Here is a 22372-nt window from a genome sequence, read left to right on the forward strand (position 1 = left end):
CTCGATAAAATGAGATAAGATTTTTATAGATATTTTCATTCTAAAATAAAGATTTTCCATAATCTGTAAAAAGACATTTAACATTAAAGACTTTTAAAAAATCGACTTTTGGCCCCTCACAGCCCTAAACATTAGGGATCAGCCCTTTTTTTCTTCATATCGACTTTTGGCCCCTCACAGCCCAAAACATTAGGGATCAGCCCTTTTTTCTTCATATCATCTGAAAGCTCTCATGATTTTGATGATTTTTTCTTCAACGACTATTCAGAGATTTTTTTCATTTTTGAGTTATTCGCATAAGAAATATTTAGGGGCCAGCTGTTCAACTCCTTAATTGGGACTTTTAGCGAAAAATGAAAGGTTGCATATTGCTCAGAACATGATTTTGAATATCTTTTGTTCAATATTACTTATCAATATATTTCTCACTTTCGAGATATAAAGCGTCAAAGATTTAGCATTCTGGCCCCTTTTGGCCCCTAATTATGTAATATACGACATTAAAATCATAATATATAGTTGTAGATTGATAAGATAAACATTTTTGCTTCAGGAATGTATAACAAAATATTGACTGTTAAAGATTTATTGAAAAAGACTCTTAGCCCCTTTTGGCCCCTAATTTGAGTGCCCAGCCCCTTTTTCTTGATTTCATCTTGAAGCTCTTGGGATTTTGAACACTTTTTGTTCAACAACTTTTCAGAGATTCTTTTTCGTTTTCGAGTTACTTGTAAAAGAAATATTTAGGGGCCAACCCTTCAACTCCCTAATGGGGACGTTTAGCGAAAAATGAAAGGTTGCATATTGTATAGAACATGAATTTTAACATCTTTTGTTCAATATTACTTGTCAAAATATTTCCCACTTTCGAGATATAAAGCGTCAAAGATTTAGCATTCTGGCCCCTTGTGGCCCCTAATTATGTAATATACGACATTAAAATCATAATATATAGTTGTAGATTGATAAGATAAACATTTTTGCTTCAGGAATGTATAACAAAATATTGACTGTTAAAGATTTATTGAAAAAGACTCTTAGCCCCTTTTGGCCCCTAATTTGAGTGCCCAGCCCCTTTTTCTTGATTTCATCTTGAAGCTCTTGGGATTTTGAACACTTTTTGTTCAACAACTATTCAGAGATAATTTTTTATTTTCGAGTTATTTGCAAAAGAAATATTTAGGGGCCAACCCTTCAACTCCCTAATGGGGACGTTTAGCGAAAAATGAAAGGTTGCATATTGTATAAAACATGATTTTGAACATCTTTTGTTCAATATTACTTGTCAAAATATTTCCCACTTTCGAGATATAAAGCGTCAAAGATTTAGTGTTCTGGCCCCTTGTGGCCCCTAATTATGTAATATACGACATTAAAATCATAATATATAGTTGTAGATTGATAAGATAAACATTTTTGCTTCAGGAATGTATAACAAAATATTGACTGTTAAAGAGTTATTGAAAAAAGACTTTTAGCCCCTTTTGGCCCCTAATTTGATTGCCCAGCCCCTTTTTCTTGATTTCATCTTGAAGCTCTTTAGATTTTGAACACTTTTTGTTCAACAACTATTCAGAGATTCTTTTTCATTTTCGAGTTACTTGCAAAAGAAATATTTAGGGGCCAACCCTTCAACTCCCTAATGGGGACGTTTAGCGAAAAATGAAAGGTTGCATATTGTTCATAACATGATTTTAAACATCTTTTGTTCAACATTACTTGTCAATATATTTCTCACTTTCGAGATATAAAGCGTCAAAGATTTAGCATTCTGGCCCCTTTTGACCCCTAATCATGTAAAATACTACATTAAAATCATAATATACAGTTGTAGATTGTTGAGATAAACATTTTTGCTTCACTAATGTATAACAAAAAAACTGATTGCTAAACAGTTATTAAATGAATCCTTTTGGCCCCTTTTTGCCCTTAATGTGATGAGTCAGCACTTTTTCCTTGGTGTCATATTAAAGATCTTAGCATTCCACACAAATGTTGTTCAGTATGTCTTAACAAAATAATTATACTTTAAAAGATATGATACAAAATGTCTCGAAAATTCACTCATGATTCGTGTCCTAGATTTTGACCCCTACCGAGCTTCCATATTTGACCTTTCTGAAAATTTTTAAATACAATGTGCAATTCAGCAATGTGTCGTCTATCATCGCTGAAAATTTCAGCTCTCTAGCTAATGTCATTTTTGAGTTTACTCACGGACAAGGAGACCCTCTAAAATCACTGAAAGGGCGATAACTTCCGACCGGAAGTGAATTTCAAAAAAATGAAAAAAACGTATAAGGTTTAGATAAAGATACATCATCTCTGAAATTTTCAAGTAAATCGGTCGAGCCATCTCCGAGAAATCTTCTGCACAAAAATTGTAAAGAAAAAGGAAGAAGAATAATAACTAGAAACTCTTGTTGCTACAGCAACAAATAAGGTCTTCCGTTCTTCTCTATTTATCTGTAAGAAGGAAATTTTTCTATTTAAAAAAAACAAAACAAAATGCCAAAAAAAAAAAATTCCTCCAGCTGGGCTCGATCCCAAAACCATTAGTATGAAAGTCGGACACGCTAACCACTTAGCCACCAAATTCCACAACATTTAAGGTATTTTGTAAGCTTATTATTTTAAGGTTGAAGGAAATAGTTTCGAAGTGAAAGAAATAGTTTCGTAGTAAAGTCCCGGTCAAATTTCTTTAAAAACTAAGATATTCTTTGTTTGATGTGATATTGTATGTAGGAAAATGATTAGAATAATTATGGGACACATTTGCAGTGAAGCAATGACACTTAGCATATACAGAGTTGTAAAAGCGAAACTAATACACGTGGTCAGTTGCAGAGGAAATTCAAAATCCCGGAAAAACAGTGAGTGAGTCATGGGCATTTTTTCAACACCATATCGTATCAAGCGGGGTAACTGCAATTGACCTATCTAAATTGCGTGGAAATTTAATTGATATGAAAAATCGTCATTTCCAAGTTTCAGCCGATTCATATTTAAATCTAAGTAAAATTAAAATAAATTCCATACACCTAAGAAAGCAAGAATACTTGGTATTAAAATGTCGTAATAGAGCAGGAGAATCGAATGATATTAACAATAATTGCAGAAATAGCCAATACGAGTTTTAATTAATTTTTATGCTCAGCAATAACTAAATTTCAGACAGAAAAAAATGCAGATTTTGCCGATATTCACTAGAATTTCAAAATACTTCAGAGACTCACCTTAAAACTCTCAGGACACTTTCTTTCAGGTCTCCTCTTTCTTTTATTACGAATCTTATGCCGATATTTCGTTTCGTTTGACTTGTAGACATTTTCTCTAAGTTGGTGTTGATTGTTTTGTTGTTTTTTTTAAGAGAAGGGAGGGGATAGTTAGAGTAAGAGTTGCAAATACCTCCACGACCTTAAGCTTGATTGTGACCTTTGGGTCAATGGGGCCAAAGGACAAGGTCATTTATCAAGGTCAAAGGTCAAGGTCATTAAAGAGAGAGACAGAGAGAGAGAGAGAGAGATACTTGAAATTAACACTTGGTGCTGAATCTAGATAAAGGTAATGAATATTTTTTTATTACTTTTTGAGTAAGGGTCAAAGGTCTCATTTTGAGGTTTCTCTAGACATTTGCAGTCTGAATAACATGTCCCAAAATCATTTCAAATACTCTTTTTATAAAAGACATTTATGGGATAGTAAGAAACTCAATTTATGCAGTTTTTCTCTCATAACCGGAAGTCTTCATTTTTGTTTCCAATGGGACTGACATATTTCGAAACTACTAGTAAGATGCTATAAGGTAATACTAAGAAAGATTCCATAAAGAAAAGTTTAAAATTTTGATTTATTTGATCACTTCCTGTGACAACCGGAAGTGATGGCGGACGATCTTAAACTCAAAGGATTTGTCTACTCATCAAGGTCTACCATCCTTATTAGTTTGGTGTCTTAATCTCTTACCGTTAACGAGATCTAGCAATGATAACTTCTGATTTTGAGGACAGAAAGTCACGCGACCGGAAGTGAATTTTACTGAGATATTAGAGATTACTGTAGACATTTGCAGTCTGAATAACATATCCAAAAATCATTACAAATGCTGTATCTATAAAAAGTATAAATGGGAGAGAAAAATACACAAATTATGTAGTTTTTCTCTTATACCCGGAAGTTGTCGTTTTTGTTTCCGGTGGGACTGATATATTTCAAAACTACAAATAAGATGCTATAATGTGAGGCAAAAAAATTTCATAACAGAAAAGTTAAAATTTTCGATTACTTTGATCACTTCCTGTGACGACCGGAAGTGACTGCAGACGATCTTATTACAATTGGATTTATCTACTAATCATGATCTTATAGTCCTATAAGTTTGGTGTCTTAATCTCTTACCGTTTTTGAGATATAGCTGTGATAACTTCTCATTTTGTGGACAGGAAAACACGCGACCGGAAGTGAATTTCATAAAGATATTTGACGTCACTGTAGACATTTGCAGTCTGAATAACATATTCAAAAATCATAACAAATACTTTATCTATAAAAAATATTTATGGGAAAGAAAAATACTCAAATTATGTAATTTTTCTCTTATAACCGGAAGTTGCCGTTTTTGTTTCCGGTGGGACTGACATATTTCAACACTACAAGTGAGATGCTATAATGTGATGCAAAAAAAGTTTCAAAAAAGAAAAGTTGAAATTTTCGATATTTATGAACACTTCCTGTGACGACCGGAAGTGACGGCGGACAATCTTAACCCAAATGGATTTGCCTACTTATCAAGATCTATCATCCCTGTAAGTTTGGTGCCTTAATCTCTTACCGTTTCTGAGATCTCACTCGGATTAAATATTTTTGAAAAAAGCGGAAATCGGACATATCTGACGACCGGAAGTGAATTTTGAAAAAATGAAAAAAACGTCTCGGGGTATTTTTATTCTCTATCATCTCTGAAAATTTCAGGAAAATCCGTCCAGCCATCTCTGAGAAATCCTGCCGACAAGATTTGGGGAAAAAAATAATAATAATAATAAGAACTAGAAACTCTTGTTGCTACAGCAACAAAAACGGTCTTCCGTTCTCCTCTATTTTTCTGTATGAATGAATTTTTATCTATGTTAAAAAAGGCACATAATATTTACAACGATTACAGGAAAACAAACGACCGGATGTATAACTTATCAAGATTCTCGACGTTACCTTAGACAATTATAGTCTTCATAACACTTATAAAAACCATTTTTAATCACTTGCTATGACGACCGGAAGTGACGGTGAACGCATTTTACCCTATGTCTGTTGCACAATCTTCATGGTAAGTAAAGTGTCTTGATCTGTAACAGTTTAAAAGATCTCTAATGTTAACTTCTCATTTTGAGAACAAATCAGAAGTCTCTGTCGAGACTGTAGCTCTACTGGTTTGTACTTATCAAAAACCATTGCACTATTTTATATCTTTGTGTAGTCTACTTGTGTGCCAACTTATTTTGAAATCAAACTAAAACTGTAGAAGGAGTAGCGTTTTAAAGGAATTTCACAGAAAATTCTATTTTTAGTAACCATGGCAACACCGTTCATCCAAATTAAAAACCGATGCACTATTCTAAGTATCTTAGTGTAATCTACTTGTGTGCCAAGTTATATTGAAATCAGACCAAAACTGTAGAAGGAGTAGCGTTTTAAAGGAATTTCACAGAGAATTCTATTTTTAGTAACCATGGCAACACCGTTCACCAAAATCAAAAACCGATGCACTATTCTATGTATCTTAGTGTAGTCTACTTGTAGAAGGAGTAGCGTTCTAAAGGAATTTCACAGAAAATTCTATTTTTAGTAACCATGGCAACACCATTCATCAAAATCAAAAACCGATGCACTATTCTATGTATCTTAGTGTATTCTACTTGTGTGCCAAGTTATATTGAAATCAGACTAAAACTGTAGAAGGAGTAGCGTTATTAAGGAATTTCACAGAAAATTCTATTTTTAGTAACCATGGCAACACCGTTCATCAAAATTAAAAACCGATGCACTATTCCATGTATCTAAGTGTAGTCTATGTGTGTGTCAAGTTATATTGAAATCAGACCAAAACTGTAGAAGGAGTAGCGTTTTTGAGGAATTTCACAGAGAATTCTATTTTTAGTAACCATAGCAACACCGTTCATCGAAATTAAAAACTGATGCACTATTCTATGTATCTTAGTGTAGTCTACTTGTGTGTCAAGTAATATTGAAATCAGACTAAAATTGTAGGAGGAGTGGCGTTTTGAAAAATTGTTTACAGACAGACGGACAGACAGACAGACGGACGGACACCGGACGCATTACTATCGCATAAGCTCTTCTGGTCTCTGACCAGTAGAGCTAAAAAATCACGTGACCAGAAGTAAATAATAAAAAAGATATTTGAGGTTACTCTAGACATTTGCTGTCTGAATAACATGTCCTAAATCATTTCAAATGCTCGTTTTATAAAAGATATTTATGGGATAGTATGATACTCAATTTATGCAGTTTTTCTATCATAACCGGAAGTTGTCGTTTTTGTTTCCAGTGGGACTGACATATTTCGAAAATACAAATAAGATGCTATAAGGTAATACTAAGAAAGATTCCATAAAGAAAAGATGAAAATTTTGATTTATTTGATCACTTCCTGTGACAAACGGAAGTGACGGCGGACGATCTTTAACTCAATGGATTTGTCTAGTTATCAAGGTCTACCATCCCTATAAGTTTGGTGTCTTAATCTCTTACCGTTTACGAGATCTAGCTATGATAACTTCTAACTTTGAGGACATGAAATCATGCGACCGGAAGTGAATTTTACAAAGATATTTGACGTTACTGTAGACATTTGCAATCTAAATAACATATCCAAAAATCATTCCAAATACTTAATCTATAAAAAATATTTATGGGAAAGAAAAATACTCAAATTCTGTAGTTTTTCTCTTATAACCGGAAGTTGCCGTTTTTGGTTCCGGTGGGATTGACATATTTCAACACTACAAATAAAATGCTATCATGTGATGCAAAAAAAGTTTCAAAAAAGAAAAGTTGAAATTTTAGATATTTATAAACACTTCCTGTGACAACCGGAAGTGACGACGGACGATCTTAACCCAAATGGATTTGCCTACTTATCAATATCTATCATCCCTGAAAGTTTGGTGTCTTAATCTCTTACTGTTTCTGAGATCTCACTCGGATCAAATATTTTTGAAAAAAGTGGAAATCGGACATATCTGACGACCGGAATTTAATTTTTAAAAATTGAAAAAAACGTCTCGGGGTATTTTCATTCTCTATCATCCCTGAAAATTTCAGGAAAATCCGTCCAGCCATCTCTGAGAAATCCTGCCGACAAGATTTGGGAAAAAAAATAATAATAAGAAGAAAAAACAGTAGAATCACTATAAGGTCTGCCGTCTGAAACGGAAGACCTTAAAAAACAGTAGAATCACTATAAGGTCTTCCGTCTGAAACGGAAGACCTTAATAATAAAAGTGAAAAAAAAACAATAGAATAATAGAAGGGTCTTCCGTTGGAGACGGAAGACCCTAATAATAATAATAATAATAGGAAACCGACGGAAAACAATAAGGTCTTCCGAAGGAAGTCGGAAGACCTTAATAATAATAATAAACAGACGAATAACAATAAGGTCTTCCGAAGGAAGTCGAAAGACCTTAATAAGAAACAATAGAATCACTATAAGGTCTTCCGTGAAGACGAAAGATCTTAATAAGAAACAGAGTAAAAACAATATGTTCCCCAACTTCGTTTGGGGAACATAATTATGTTAAATATTGATTATTGAATTACGTAGACATGCAGACTTTATAAATGTAGTGCCCTGCATATCTTTCATTCGTCAAAGATTTTGTAATTGCCATTTTATTTTTTCTCAAAGTAGACTTTTACACTTTTGATCGCTCTTATTCGTTCACCCCAAAGCCATGTATGCATATATTAACTTTGTTTTGAATTAACTTTGATTGCTTGTGTTGTGCACTTGATAAATCAATGACACATAATATAAGCTACATACAAAAGAAGGGCTGTAAACACAAAACAGGCAAACGCCATCAAAACACGCAGAGCTGGAAAATAAAACTTTTGGCTGTCACAGAAGGAACTAAAAGACTCTAAACAACACACTTCACGGATGAGTCTCCAACATAAATTATTAATATGATTCCGGAGAAAATTCAATCTCCGCCAAATATTGCACACACAAAGTATAATTATACATTTACCGAATTTTGTCGGGGTTTTAGCTAGACGTTAACGTCTCTACTTTTTTGCGTCTTCTCTTTGACCATTGAACGAAGTTTGGTATATAGAATTAATGGGTTATGGGTGAAAATTATGAATTCCATGACTTCATGTTGCCCTATGTCTATGATCTAAAGTTTTAGCCAAAACCATCAAAATATAATTCTCATAAATCAGTATTACAGCTGTACGTGAAGTAGTTTTACTAACTATGTATTTGGATGGTTACATTGAGCAATGAGCCATAGATCTAGTACTTCCTGCATATGACGGCTGAGTTCATGGTTCCTGCTTCGCTACTGATATATTTAACATGCATTGAATTTGATTAAATATCAGTAGATTTGTTGATTGCTTTGAATGAGAACTCAACTTTTTACTTTAATTGTGAAATTCAAATCGAATTGGAATACAAATCAAGCCCTAGGACAATACTTAGATGTCATAAATTGAATATGCATTACAGCTTTGTAAAACTTCTGTTCTACTCATATGCATGAACATTGACAGAATTGTTTTCGTATGATAAACTAAATATTAAATGTGCTCCTTAAAATGAGTAAATAATAAGTAAAATACGGTAGATAACAAACAGACGTGAAGCTCAATTAAAGCAAAACACAATACAAACTTGGAGCAGGTGCCTTATGGAGCAATAAACATTCCCTGTTCGACGGCGGTCACGCCCACCGTGAGCTCTTTGTAATGATCAGACGAATGAAAAAAAATCCATAAAAGTTATTTATGTAAATAAAGACCTAACAATAAGTATGAACTTTTGGCTTGATGATAAATTTTATTTGCTGTCAGAATCATTTTATCGATAACAGAACTTGCAAAATGAATGCTTTAAACGAAACTGTTGATATCTTGTTTCTTCAACTTCCATTTTGAAATTGTTCGGTTGGAGAATATCTTCTTGTGGATGACATAAATTCGACATGCAGGTGATATGATATATTTTGCTACAGAAGTAAGGAAAGTTGGTGATAGAATATACAATTATTGCTGTTTTTTGAGGTCAATACAATGATTTAGCCATCTGAGGAGTACAATTATTCACCGAGCCCGAAGGGCGAGGTGAATATTGTACTTCGAAGATGGTTAAATCATTGTATTGACCGAAAAAACAGCAATAATTGTTTTATTATATGATTCACTGATAAAATGATAGTTCATTACTTGTTTGCATTTAATTAAGTCCTAGCCAAATACAAGAGAGAAGCAAAATTAAAATGTAAATAAACCTTACTAGTCTCTTCAATTTTTTATCAATTTTAGTTGCTATGAAAAAAAAAATGTATACACACTGTCAGTTTTTTTTATAGGATAGATTTTAAAAGGAAGGAGTATCATCAGGGAAAACTGACTGCCAAAAACTAAAAATTGTTGTTCAGTAAAAGTGTTGGAGGGGGTCCCTGTATCCCCTCTTACCACCCTCACCAGAAAATATATATCTGCTTATGATTTGTTCAATTGAAAAAAGTCATAGTACGTTCAATAGCTTCCAAAACAATTTGTATCAATTTGGAATTTCCCAATCTATTTTTTGATCAATGTAGAGGAAACAAATCCTTGTATTCACCTCCTTGTAATCACGTGCAGGTCAATACATATATATTATTATAACAGTAACTTAATCCGAAGGGTCGTATCACGGAGACAATGGATTCTCGAGACGCGAAGCGTCGAGTTTGATCTGATGATCCGCGCCTGTCAACGAGACGTGATACGGCCCTTCGGATCAAGTTACTTTTATAATGATAAATTTATTATATACCCCCTTATAACTAGCTAAATATAGCAGAATTAAACTTTAGAGGTCAATTGTATAATATTTATCCATAAAACAAAGCATAATGACAAGGGACTTTTTAACGCGCAAGAAAAATAACGTCATGTTTTTGCGTACTACGTCATCAGTTTCAGAGAGTGGTGATATGGATTCAGAAAACCACAGTGTGGTGATCCGGAAAATCGGATCAAACTCTGAAAAACAGTAACAAAAACAAGGAAATTGATGGGTATTTTTCTAACATAGTTGGATCTCAGCCAAAAAGAGAATTGGAAATTATTCAATCATAAAAGTCAAAAAATTACGCGGACTCGTCGCACAATAAAAATATATGACAACATGATAGGGCAAAATGTCACACATAATATAAAAGAATCTTTACTTATCTGGTCTTCAAAATTTCATATCAAAATGTTGTAAATTGGTATCAATTTTGGGTGATTTGTCTTAAGTCACGGAGCAGCAAAATCTTCGATGTCAGGGCTATTATACAAAAAATATGAGCTTTTATTTTCTCAACATTTCCCCGAAAGTTCCTGTACAGTTTGAGTTACTTTATTTACTCAACACCAATACATCACATGTAAGGTCTCTTTGTAGCACAATATCTGAATATATATCTAAAGCAAATGTGTCCGACTCTGTGGCATCTTTCATTTCAATAACCACATATGAACAAAATTTACTTTTGTTACTTGGTAATGCGTAGTCGAATACATGAATCTTTTTGTCGAGTAGAAGGTCGAATCGAATATTTTACCCTTTCATGTCCAAAATTTTTAAGAAATGCTTCTCCATGCGAATACAAAAGAGATTTTATAATGTGATGCAATTGGTACCCATGGAAATTCCGACAGATTGCTAGATTATCGCTAAACCTATATTGTCAGTCAGAAACCAGAGCGTCTTTCTTTTCACCATTTACTGATTGAAGTATACTTACTAGGATAAACTGCCTGAAACATGTAAATACATTGAAAGATACATGTACATAGTAACTTATTTAAAGAAGTGTTATCAATTTAAATGTTTGTTTTCAATTGTTTAATCAATTGTATTTCAAAATGCATATGACATAAAATAATCCACTTTATTACACACTTAGTAATAAATACAAGTTTTATGCATATGCGATATGGCTGACATCACAATAGCCGTATCAGCCCTGCAGGGCTGATATGGATTGCGGGGCTGATATCCGTATCAGCCCTGCAAATCCATATCAGCCCTGCAGGGCTGATACGGCTATTGTGACGTCAATATCACACCCTTAGTAAATTAAACCACATTACAGTACTTGTGATCATACACAATTTTTGGTGGGTTCATATTCTCTTAATTTTAACTTTTTGAAAATAAGGTTAATCTTAATTTACAAATACATGTAATACTATAGATTATTTTTAAATTACTACGGATCAAGTGCATTGAAATAGAAGTAGAAACAAACCCAAATCGTATGAAACATTAGACTATGTACATGTATGTAAGAAGTACATGCATGATTATTTACTTATTTTCTTCTCAACTGAATGTGTTCTGTATTTTATTACTAAGTATCTAATAAAGATAATAATACATACCCTTTTCAAACAATATCAGCCCTCGGGCCTTCGGCCCTCTGGCTGATATTGGTGTCTCGGGCTGATGCAGGATGTGATATGGAAAAGGGAATGTATTATTCTCTATATATGTATAAAAACTTTTTCTGCTTTATCTCTTTTTGATACATTTATTATCGATACTGTTTTAGAGTTTAAGTCTACACTTCTTAAGAAATGATATGATGGCTCTGTTGATTAAGATTATTTATTCAAAATAAATTATTATATTTTGATATCGTCACTTTCTTCCTTCTTTATCATGTTTATATAGCAACATTTGTTCAATTTTGGAAGTTTTCAATTTTTTTTTTCCACAATTTATATAGAGGGAAATGATTCAAGTAGGAAGATTTAGGGGACGACCATTTGATTCTGAGGGGGGGGGGGGGGGGGCTGGCAAATTTTTTTGAGACGGATTATTTATTTTCATGCCTGTCAAGGACAGATTATTCATTTTCAAGATTATCGAGAACAGATTATTTATTTTCTTCTTTGTCTTACGGTACCTTGATCGATTGATTCTAAAAGACTAATCATTTATATACCATAGGTGGATAAAGGATGGGGGGCGTGTATAACTTCGTTCAGGCAAGAGGTCTGGGGCCGTTAAGGCCCCCAGTGGGTCCTGGGCGAAGCACTGGTGGAGGCCAAGGCAGGGGAATTCCCCAGAAGCTCTTGGGTTTTCGGGTATTTTAAGAGTAAAACCAGGACAATTATAGTGGTATTGGTTATTATGTAGCAAAGTATGACATTATTGATATTGGTCATATCATACTTTGAATGAAGGGGATCTAGGGGGCGAAGCCCCCTGAAGCTCGTGGGGTTTTGTGTAATTTAAGAGTAAAACCAGGCACAATTATCTAGGAATTGGTTAGTTATGTTCCAAAGTATGACATAATTAATACTAGTCATATCATATTTTGGATGAAGGGGGCCAGGGGGCGAAGCCCCCTGAAGCTCTTGGGTTTTTGTGTATTTTAAGAGTAAAACTAGTCACAAAAATATTGGTATTGTACTAAAGTATGGCAATATTAATATAATTCATATCATACTTTGAAATTTGAGGGGAGGAGTCATACACATGTATGCCTTCCTTAAATCCGCCACTGTATACTTTGTAATTAATTTATCGGGAAGTATAATTCTTTGACAAGAAAATTTATCTTTTGTGGTGTTTAAGAATTTGCTTGTATTTAAAGTGATTTATCACATCTACTGAGTGCACATTTTCATGTTATCAACTGACTACAAGTATCCAGTCTGGTAATCTGATTGTAAATATTAACCGACGCGAGCCAAAAAAAAAATGCTGAATTGAAGATTCTGAGGTTAAATTACACAGAAATAAAAAGATATTTTCACAATATTTAAATATCATAAGTCAAGGTCAGATTATTTATTTTCTTTGCAGAGGAGGACGGATTATTTATTTTCAACATTTTCAGGGACAGATTATTTATTTCCAAAATCTGCCAGCCCCCCCCCCCCCCAGAATCAAATGGTCGTCCCCTTAATTGTTAAGAAGGAAGAACTTCATGATTAAGTCATAAATATACAAAAGAAAAAGATTACTCATTAAGATTCTCTACCAAATGGAATGTTTTACTTTTAAAACTAAAATATTACTCTTTTTTGTGTGTAAATATAATATTCTTTTTTGTGCTATTTGCATTTGCCATAATGATAGTGTCATATATGTACGACGGTCACTTCAGTGCAAATTTCACCTTGTATATTTCTAAGCATACATAAATTGGTTCTAAAGTTGCGATGCGATGTAGGCAGTGGATCTTAATACGTCGCGGGTTTGAGTCCCATTACAGGACGTTAAGGTCTGTCCATTGGATAAGAAGGTATATAAAATAAAATAAGGTCCTCTTCGCAGTGTATGAGTGCTATAATGATCTGTCACTTCTTAAGGGCCCGGAATACCGCGTAAAGGTTACATTTTAAGCCCGCCACAGGCAAGTGGTTCCGTCTCAATATGATTGAAATAATTATTTTATCAAAAGAGGCAATAAACACAAAAACAAACATAAAAATAGCATTATCAATTTATTCTTTATTTAGAACAAATACTCAAATAAAAAAATAATATATTGATAAAAAAAAAGACGATCGAAAAGGTCACAAAGTTCATCAAATAGATATTAGCCCTTTTTAAGGTACTCCGATCCTCATGTTTTGAAAATCAGGCATTGAGCTAAATGAAAATGCTCACAAAAATGTCTCTGAATTCTCTTAGGGTTGTTCGAAAAGTTCATGGACGATGTCAATCTTCGTTATATTACTAATTGAAATTTATAACAAGCACAAAATAATATGTAATAATATTTGTTTTGTTTCATGTGTGAAGTTTCATTCCAATCGATTTAACATAAAATTAATTTAATTCATTTTAAAATCAACATGTTTTGTACCCGCGGAGCACACTTAACGGCAATGTAACGTCAAAAGATAGCGTCAAGAATTTCTAAAAAAAAACCAAACTATTACTACACATTTCACACAGTATTATCCAATACCCATTCATTAGAAACCCTTATCTTATATACTGACATATATCTTTTAACAATTGTTCTCGATGTTAATTTTCCTTTGTTAAGATTTTGATTTATTTTATATCCTTAACTCTGCTTTCATATGTTAAGCAGCTCTGGAGCGCCTATGTCTTTCCTTGACGTTCCAGATTTTTAAAGTTTTTGTTCAGATTTTTACAGTTACACAATTTCTTCACAGACTGTCGTCATCCGATACAGAGTCACTGTCACTCCAATACTGCCTGTACTATTTGTCCACACATGCACAACTCGCTTGTGACATATTTATATCATTCCTCCAACATTTTAAGAGTTTATTCAGGATTTTTCAAGAGTAAAATAAAAAACTGCATCGCAATCTGCTGCTTCGTGATGTTCTAAAACGTCATCGTTTTGACGTTTTCAATGAGGACTACCTATCTTCTCAAGTTGATTTCTTTGCAACGAAGCAAAATATTTAGCCATAATATGAAATACGAATCGATATAACAGTTCTTAATTTGATTTTCTAGGTTGTTTTTCGTTTTTCCTCCATTTTACTGAGAATATAACTACAGACATTATTTAGTGTATTGTTTGTAACTTATTAAATTTCGACCTGCTCCGTGACCCGATTTTAGCTTTTTTAAAATCTGGATGAAATTTGAATAAATCGAGATATTTAAAAAAAATTATACAAATTATTTGAATTTATTGGTAATATACCAAATTTGGAAAACATATGACGTGAAATAAAAAAGATATGACAGAAGTCCACGAACTTTTCGAACCCTCGTAATGTTATTTTTCTTACCAACGACAATTCTTGAAACTTTATCTTGATTATATTACAATGTATATAAGGAAAATTAGTAAATCTCAAATAAATTTTCCAGAAATACGAATAAAACACCTACTATGCATTTTCAAATTCAAATCTTATCAACAAACACATTTTAGAAATAAAATTCATAGGTAATAATTCAGGTTTTTGCAGAAAGCGTATAATTATTATAAATATAAGGTACTTTTAATTAGTTTCTTCTATTCACTTCGATCATTTTATAATGTACAGCGTATTTAGATTTCCATTTAACTGCAAAGCACCACAAATCATTTCTAATGTCATATCATGCTTATACACATTGGAATCTATCGTTAGTTTAAAAAAAACTTCGATTTCTTCAAGTTTGAAATTTTAGAATACATTCATGGGGTAAAAATTTCGACATTTAAGAAGACCTTTCCGAGATCTTCAAAGAACCTTGAATCACATTTAGAGGTAAAAATGAAAATAATTGCATGAAAAGATTTTATTTTTAAGCTTCATTTTGAGACTTTTCGTATTAGGTTATCAATTAAAGAGTTATCCTTCCTGGCTAAGGATCGGACTTACTTGAAGCGAAATTAGTTTTCATGTAATCGCGCTCATTTAGTGAAAGCATGTAAAAAAATATTGAATTAAAACTAACGATTGAATACATGTTACATGTACATGCATATGTTTAGTGGAGTATCCATGAACCTTTGGTAGGTAATTCATGGATTAAAAGATCTACCGTGCAAAATATATCTCCATTAATTTGAAATTGGGTTAATTGTAATGCTTCATAGAGGACCGTTCATTTCGATAGATAGGCACTCCAGAAAACAATGTTAAATAATATATAAGACACAGGGAAAACAATTCGCGAAATTCTGTCCACACGACGAGCCCTTTCCATAAAATATTCAGGACGATTTTCTTTATCGTTGGTTTCACCATTTTTATCTTTCTTCTCGCTTTTCTAAAAAAAATTACATGATGATTTATTACAAATACATTAATCTTCAGTACTTTGATTTTTCTTTCATATGGATTTGACCAGAGTGAAAAGTAGTTTTGCAGGCAAGCAATTCATGTATTTTCTTTTGATTTTAACAACAGTTCATATCATTAGTTTTAAACATCTAAACATACGATTATATTATATACTTTAATGATATAATATGTTGTATGATACATGATTAGTTATATGATGTATCGTCAACTTTCCTTGTTTATATAGTAGTGTATCTTTAACATCATAGTCCCCTACAAGTAAAACATTCTCAAAAGGAACGTTAAACAACAACAACTTATACTGTCAAATCACTTATTTTCGTGGGAGTTTTATTGTCGTTGTTTTCAATACATGGATCCACGAATTTATAACTACCACAATGTAAAATTTCTTATGCATTACTACTAAAAACCATTTCCAACTACAAAATCAAATTCCCACAAACCAATATTTTTCCTCAAACCTTGAAAATTTGACCCACGAAAATATGTGATTTTAAAGTAATCCTTTTGCACCGGCATATCAACGTTAGGTCTCTCAGTTAATTCGATACCCAAGAACATGGATTGTATGAACAATTAAGAATGCAAGATATTTATAATTACATTAATTACATACAAGTTGATATCTTATATATGTATGTACAATGAAAATGTCAGCAAATGATTTTTTTCATTCTAAATGTGAGGTCAAAATTACACGCTTGATAATCTGCAGATTTAAAATTTTCCATTTTTCTTCATCATGTCAAGAAACACAAGGCGGATGCGACCGGTCGACAGGGGTGTTCATTATTTAATGGTACCTGATACATGTATCACCTTAAACGTTTTTGGAGGTCCTTACTTGCTCTGCTCCAGATGTGTATTTTTTAAAATGAAATTTGAGCTTGCATACTATTCGTTATCTCCATATGTCAAATAAACGTACATGTATGATATGATAAGTAAACCGTTGACGAAAAACATTTATGTTCTAAATTTTAATGATCATGTAAAATTAATGATAAATTCGAATTAAAACTAAGTTAAACGTTATACCTTGACTTGCTTGTGATGCTTTCTTGTCTGAACGTTAACATAAGCGTATTCGAGTAGCGCCGCAAATACAAACAAGAGCCCAAATGCCATCCAGACATCAATTGCCTTAATGTAGGAAACGCGTGGAAGAAAATTCCGGACACCAGCACTTTGCGTTGTCATGGTAAGCACACAAATGACCCCGAGCGAGACTCTCGCGGGAACAGCATCCACGTGAATCCAAAACGAGATCCAGGAGAGAGTGACGATAAGAATGCTGGGAATAAACACTTGAGACATGTAGTATCCCAGGTTTCGTCGGAGATATAATTTAGCCTGAAGACCAGAGAACTCAACATCTGAAAAATTAACACACTCTAAATTGTTTGATGAAAAATAGAAAGAGCATAATTCTAATTTTATTGGTCTGTGTCTGTTCGGTTCCGATTAGTATTTAAAATGGATTTTTGAGCTTGTATCTATACATTTTTTCATTGTTTAAATGCATTTTGAAATATATATTTTTTTGCATATCTCCATATTTCATGTTTTGAAAATTAAAAAGCAAAAAGCTAAATTCTTTTTAACTTCGAAACTACAAAAATACAGAATACATATGTTATCAATTATACGCCTTGTTTTTTTTCAGGTTAGAAATAAAATGCTGTCTTACATTATGATACCAACACTATCAAGTCAATATCACTTAAATATGTATTTCACAGTGAGATATTCAGAATGCTTTTCCAAATGCAATGGACCTTAAACCGTAATATTAATTCATGAAGTGTTACATTGGTACATACTAGATGGGTTGACGATGGAGTACTTGAGAGTTTCTACTGGCTTGTGCTGATAAAACTGTGGTAAAGAGTACTCATCGTCTGTTGTTTGAATTATGAAGGAATTCTTCGGCTCCCACATTAAATGCACGTTATCAATAGAATATCCATCTACAAGTTAATATAATTTGTGAGGTAAATATGTAGATTTGTTTGATATTGTACTTGTTCAAAGACCAAATCATGCAAACAAATGGAAGATATTTTCATTTTTTTCAATTTCGGTGATTTCGTTACTTGCTTGCTTCCAAAACTTAAAAAAAATAGAATAGAATTTAAGCGGAACAAAATCGTGCTTTCACACATTGACAAAAGCATCACGTATTCAAATCAAAGCATAGCGATATCTATACTTCTCAAAAAAATATGATTTAATTTTTTTTTGCAAATTCATCTATTTCTACTACATGTATTTTGAATTTGAATATTAAACACTTTGTCTTATATCTGCATGTACTCACAACTTTCTGCTAAAATAGAACAAATTTGGTCATCCATAGGAAAAAATCTCAGATCCATCGTGCAAGAGAGTGTTAAGGATACTCTGAAAAAACGAAAGAGGAATGCATCACTGTCAAATTAGTTAATGATGCAAAGTAATCAACAAGTTCGTTAAAAGTCAACATTTCGCAAATTCTATGTCAGACAAAATTAATTTGTCTGCAAATACAATCTTTTATCACTTTGTGTCATATGCATTATCTTTACACTTAATATTGTATGGATACTCAATTTTATCCGATCATGACAAGGGACCCAGATATACTAAGAGTGCTTACTCCTCCATGGCACCGAATCCCACCTAATTTCACATGTCCTTAATGTTCTTTGCATAGACGTTTTATTGTTTAATGGACTTTTAAGCATTGTCATTGTTTGTAAATTTACCATTTCATATGCATAAATTTTTTCACATTAATTGTTCTTGTGATTATTAGCTATTCAAGAGTTCTTTTCTGTTTCAATTGAATCAAAGCATTTCAGCAATGTTTGAACCTTTGATGAAGTCTGATTGAATACTAATCAATTTGAAAAAAGGTAGTTGAGAAGGAATTCATTATATTTTTACACTGACATAATTTATACCGTAAATACCAATGTACTGAAGAAACAAACATGTACACATATCTCTTACAGTAGGATCAATACTAATAAACGCCTTTAATAATTATTAAATCAAATTATATCTTTGAAAATAATGGCACTAAAACTCTAAAATAAACTGAATTCAAACCTGATGCTGTATCTGACACGGCCATCATTAGTTATATGGAGAAGTTTGTTTGGGACAGTGATTGCGTGTAAAGTAGCTGTTTTTTCGTTTCTGAAAAACGTATCGGGGAGCCAGACATCGCTCATCCGCCTGTGGTCCAGTTCCAACATGCTGATATTGCTGAGGTGAGAAAAATTTAGGCGCGGATCTATCCAAGTTTGTCGAAGAATGGCGTTGAGTGTGTAATCCTGTTATGATATTGAATATTCACTTGAAATTTTGTTAAATATGAATTAAAAAAAATAGTTTTAATCGCTAACACTTTACTAAATTTTCAACGGTTGAGAATAATTTTTGCAATCGCGTTTCCGGAATTATTTTTTTTATAAACAGTGATATGATAAATGAAAAAACACTGAAAGTTAAATATCAACATCATAAAAAAGAAAAACCCATTGTTTTTTGTAACCCAAACCAGACGTTTCGTAAATGTTACATATTTTTTTTTTTACAAAAACTATATAAAGAATTATGCTTTTAAAAATTTACATAAGTGCATTAAAAACCGGGTAAATATAATCAATTATAACAAACTGCTTACCATCGATACTTCATTAATTGAGTCGATACTTATAACCGACAGCTGGACATGAACTCTTGTTGCCTCATCTATGATTCAAGATAGAGTTCAGTGAGTTAAAAGTTCAGCAATGTGTCATACGTATACCTCTAGCAAATAATTTAAATTTTAATCGTTGAAATTTTTCTTTGAAAAACTTTTGAAAACTCAAACTAAATTGCAGTGAAAATAATTTATTTTAAATACGATGTGCCATTATGACTTTCATTTAGACCTTTGAAATGACTTAAAGTTAATATTGGTTAAAAATATAACAACGTAAATGAAAAAATACTGATAATTACATGTAAGCTACTTCAACGCATAAACTGCTGTTCAACTTGATCATGACATGAAGACATATTCATGCATGCATATTATAAAGTAATTAAAAATCCACTAAAAAATTATTCTTCCTATTAAAACATTCATAATATCCTGTAAAACACACTTTTTTATATTACGCAATAGACATATTTTGTATAATTATGAAAAGAACATAAGTGACTTTTGGCAGGAAATAATTATAAGAAAAATATTTTCTTTTTTTGTGTTAATTTTTCCTTTTCAATTTTTGATTTTTCATACCTAGATTTTTATGCCCCAATAAGGAAGATTCGAGGTTATGTAGTTTTTGCCCTGTTCGTCCATCTGTCTCTTTTTTCATTTATTCGCATAAACTTTAGAATTGTTAATAACTATTGAATGGGTAGAGGTATAGCTTTCATGTTTCATAGGTGAATTCCTTGTTACAAGACCTATCTTTGGGTAGCACCTAATTTGATCATTTGGCCTTGGTATTTGACTTTTACAAAAAATATATCACTTGGCCATAACTTCTTGAATAGTTGGTACGAGAACTTTCATACTTCACATGTCAAACCATTATGACAAGACCATTCAGAGGGTGCAAATATTTTTAACCTTTAGACATTTTGATTTTGACCTGTGAGGTTGACCAACTTATTAAAAATTGTAGACTTGATCATAAATTTTAAACAATAAGAACTAGGTCTTTTATATTTCACAGGTGTACACATATATTCCTTGTGCCAATTGTGATAAGACCAATATTTTTTACCTTGACCTTTGGAGTTTGATTTGCATTTAAGAACCCAAAACCCGCCATAAGCTGCCATACAGGTGCATCAAACCCTTTTCCACAAACAGTTATTGTTAACTGTATATTTGACAATTAAATGCTTTAATTTGCTTGTACTCTTCATCAAATTGAAACAAGAGATGCCTTTATCACTGAATAAAGTCAAGTTTTTAAATAGGGGCAGTTTTTTTAATCTTACAAATAAACATACCCCCCACCCCCCCGAAAAAAAAATTGCACCTAATACGATAAATCCCTCGAATTGGACATATTTGTGTAATTAAACACGTATACTTCTCTCAAAATCAGGTGTAATTCTTGGGTCATATTCTGTTGTGTTCAGCAGGGTATTTAATATGTCTCTCCTGAAATGGAATTTAAGAGATTAATTTTTCGACAAAGATAACACATTAAAATCCTTTGATAAGAAAATGTATTTGATTTTTTTCAAAGAAGTATTTCTATTCATAATGCAGTTGCATATGTTTGGATATTTCTAAAACAAGGTTTTACTTTAAGTCTGACTCAACATCTTTTAGTGGATATGCACTCAGCATGTTTAATTTTAAAAGTTGTAAAAATACGAAGGCTGTGTCTCTGCATAAGGAATTTATATCTCTCAGTTGATTCGATACGGAAGAGAATGTTCTACGTATGAACATTATCTGAAACGAGGTAAATTATTGACAAACAAGTTGATAAAACAAGAATATCAGAAGCATTATTTAAAGGCATCATTTCGTAAATTATATGGTCGATACAGTGACATTGTCAGCAATTACATTTTATCGAGGAATTTGCTGTCTGACGTTTTTCATACTAATTGTTAGTCTATTACTAGTATTTATATACTATATACGGATTTTTCCGTTATTTCCCGATCATGACAAAGAGCACACGGCGGGTGTGACGAATCGACAGGGGATGCTCATGCACTCCTCTATGGTACCTGATCCCACCTCTGATGTTTTGGAGTTATGAGTTTTCTCTGTCCCTATTTTGTTTTGTTTTATGGATTTTTCTCATCTTGAATACTGTTCTGATCGGTATCGCCATCTGTTTCATTTCAAAATAACAGTGTGCATTGATTTTCCCAAATATTTTCTGATATGCAGCAGAAAATGTAGCTGCAATTATTTAGTAAAAGAGCTTTCCTGCATTTCTTTAATATTTTCATATTTAATTTCAACATTCTTCATGTAAGCTTATTTAATACTAAATACCAATTAATTCGATGCAAGAAAATTTATATATCGAAATATACAACTCCTCATTTAATATCTTCCTCAAGTTTCTTGATCTATCCTAATAAAGATTGACATGCCTCATGTACTGAGCCGTGATGAAGAGGAAAACAGAGAAATTTGTATATTTAGAATATAATGATGTTGATTGCAACTGCCATTCATTGCAATGAAACAACAAACCACACACACCTCTCACTGCAAGCTATTCACGTGTTATTTGGAGTTGTGCTGTGGTTTTAAAATCCCTAATTATGTTCCCCAAACGGAGTTTGGGAACATATTGTTTTTACTTTTTCT

The 22372-nt window shown here is 32.5% G+C and overlaps 1 protein-coding gene across 1 annotated transcript; it reads right to left on the minus strand.

Moving 5' to 3' along the window:
• Positions 1-13731: 13731 nt before the first annotated feature.
• Positions 13732-21210, minus strand: LOC134267559 (glycine receptor subunit alpha-1-like; the record flags this gene model as incomplete). The annotated part of the gene is made up of 7 exons (XM_062749767.1): positions 13732-15997; positions 17074-17411; positions 17859-18005; positions 18356-18438; positions 19129-19355; positions 19709-19776; positions 21123-21210. Coding segments are annotated over 7 exons (1116 nt in total), but the record flags the coding sequence as incomplete, so codon positions are not given.
• Positions 21211-22372: the final 1162 nt, after the last annotated feature.

This window comes from Saccostrea cucullata, unplaced genomic scaffold, assembly GCF_032062105.1.
Source record: "Saccostrea cucullata isolate Sc308-1 unplaced genomic scaffold, CSIRO_AGI_Scuc_v1 ctg10042, whole genome shotgun sequence".
Taxonomy (NCBI): domain Eukaryota; kingdom Metazoa; phylum Mollusca; class Bivalvia; order Ostreida; family Ostreidae; genus Saccostrea; species Saccostrea cuccullata.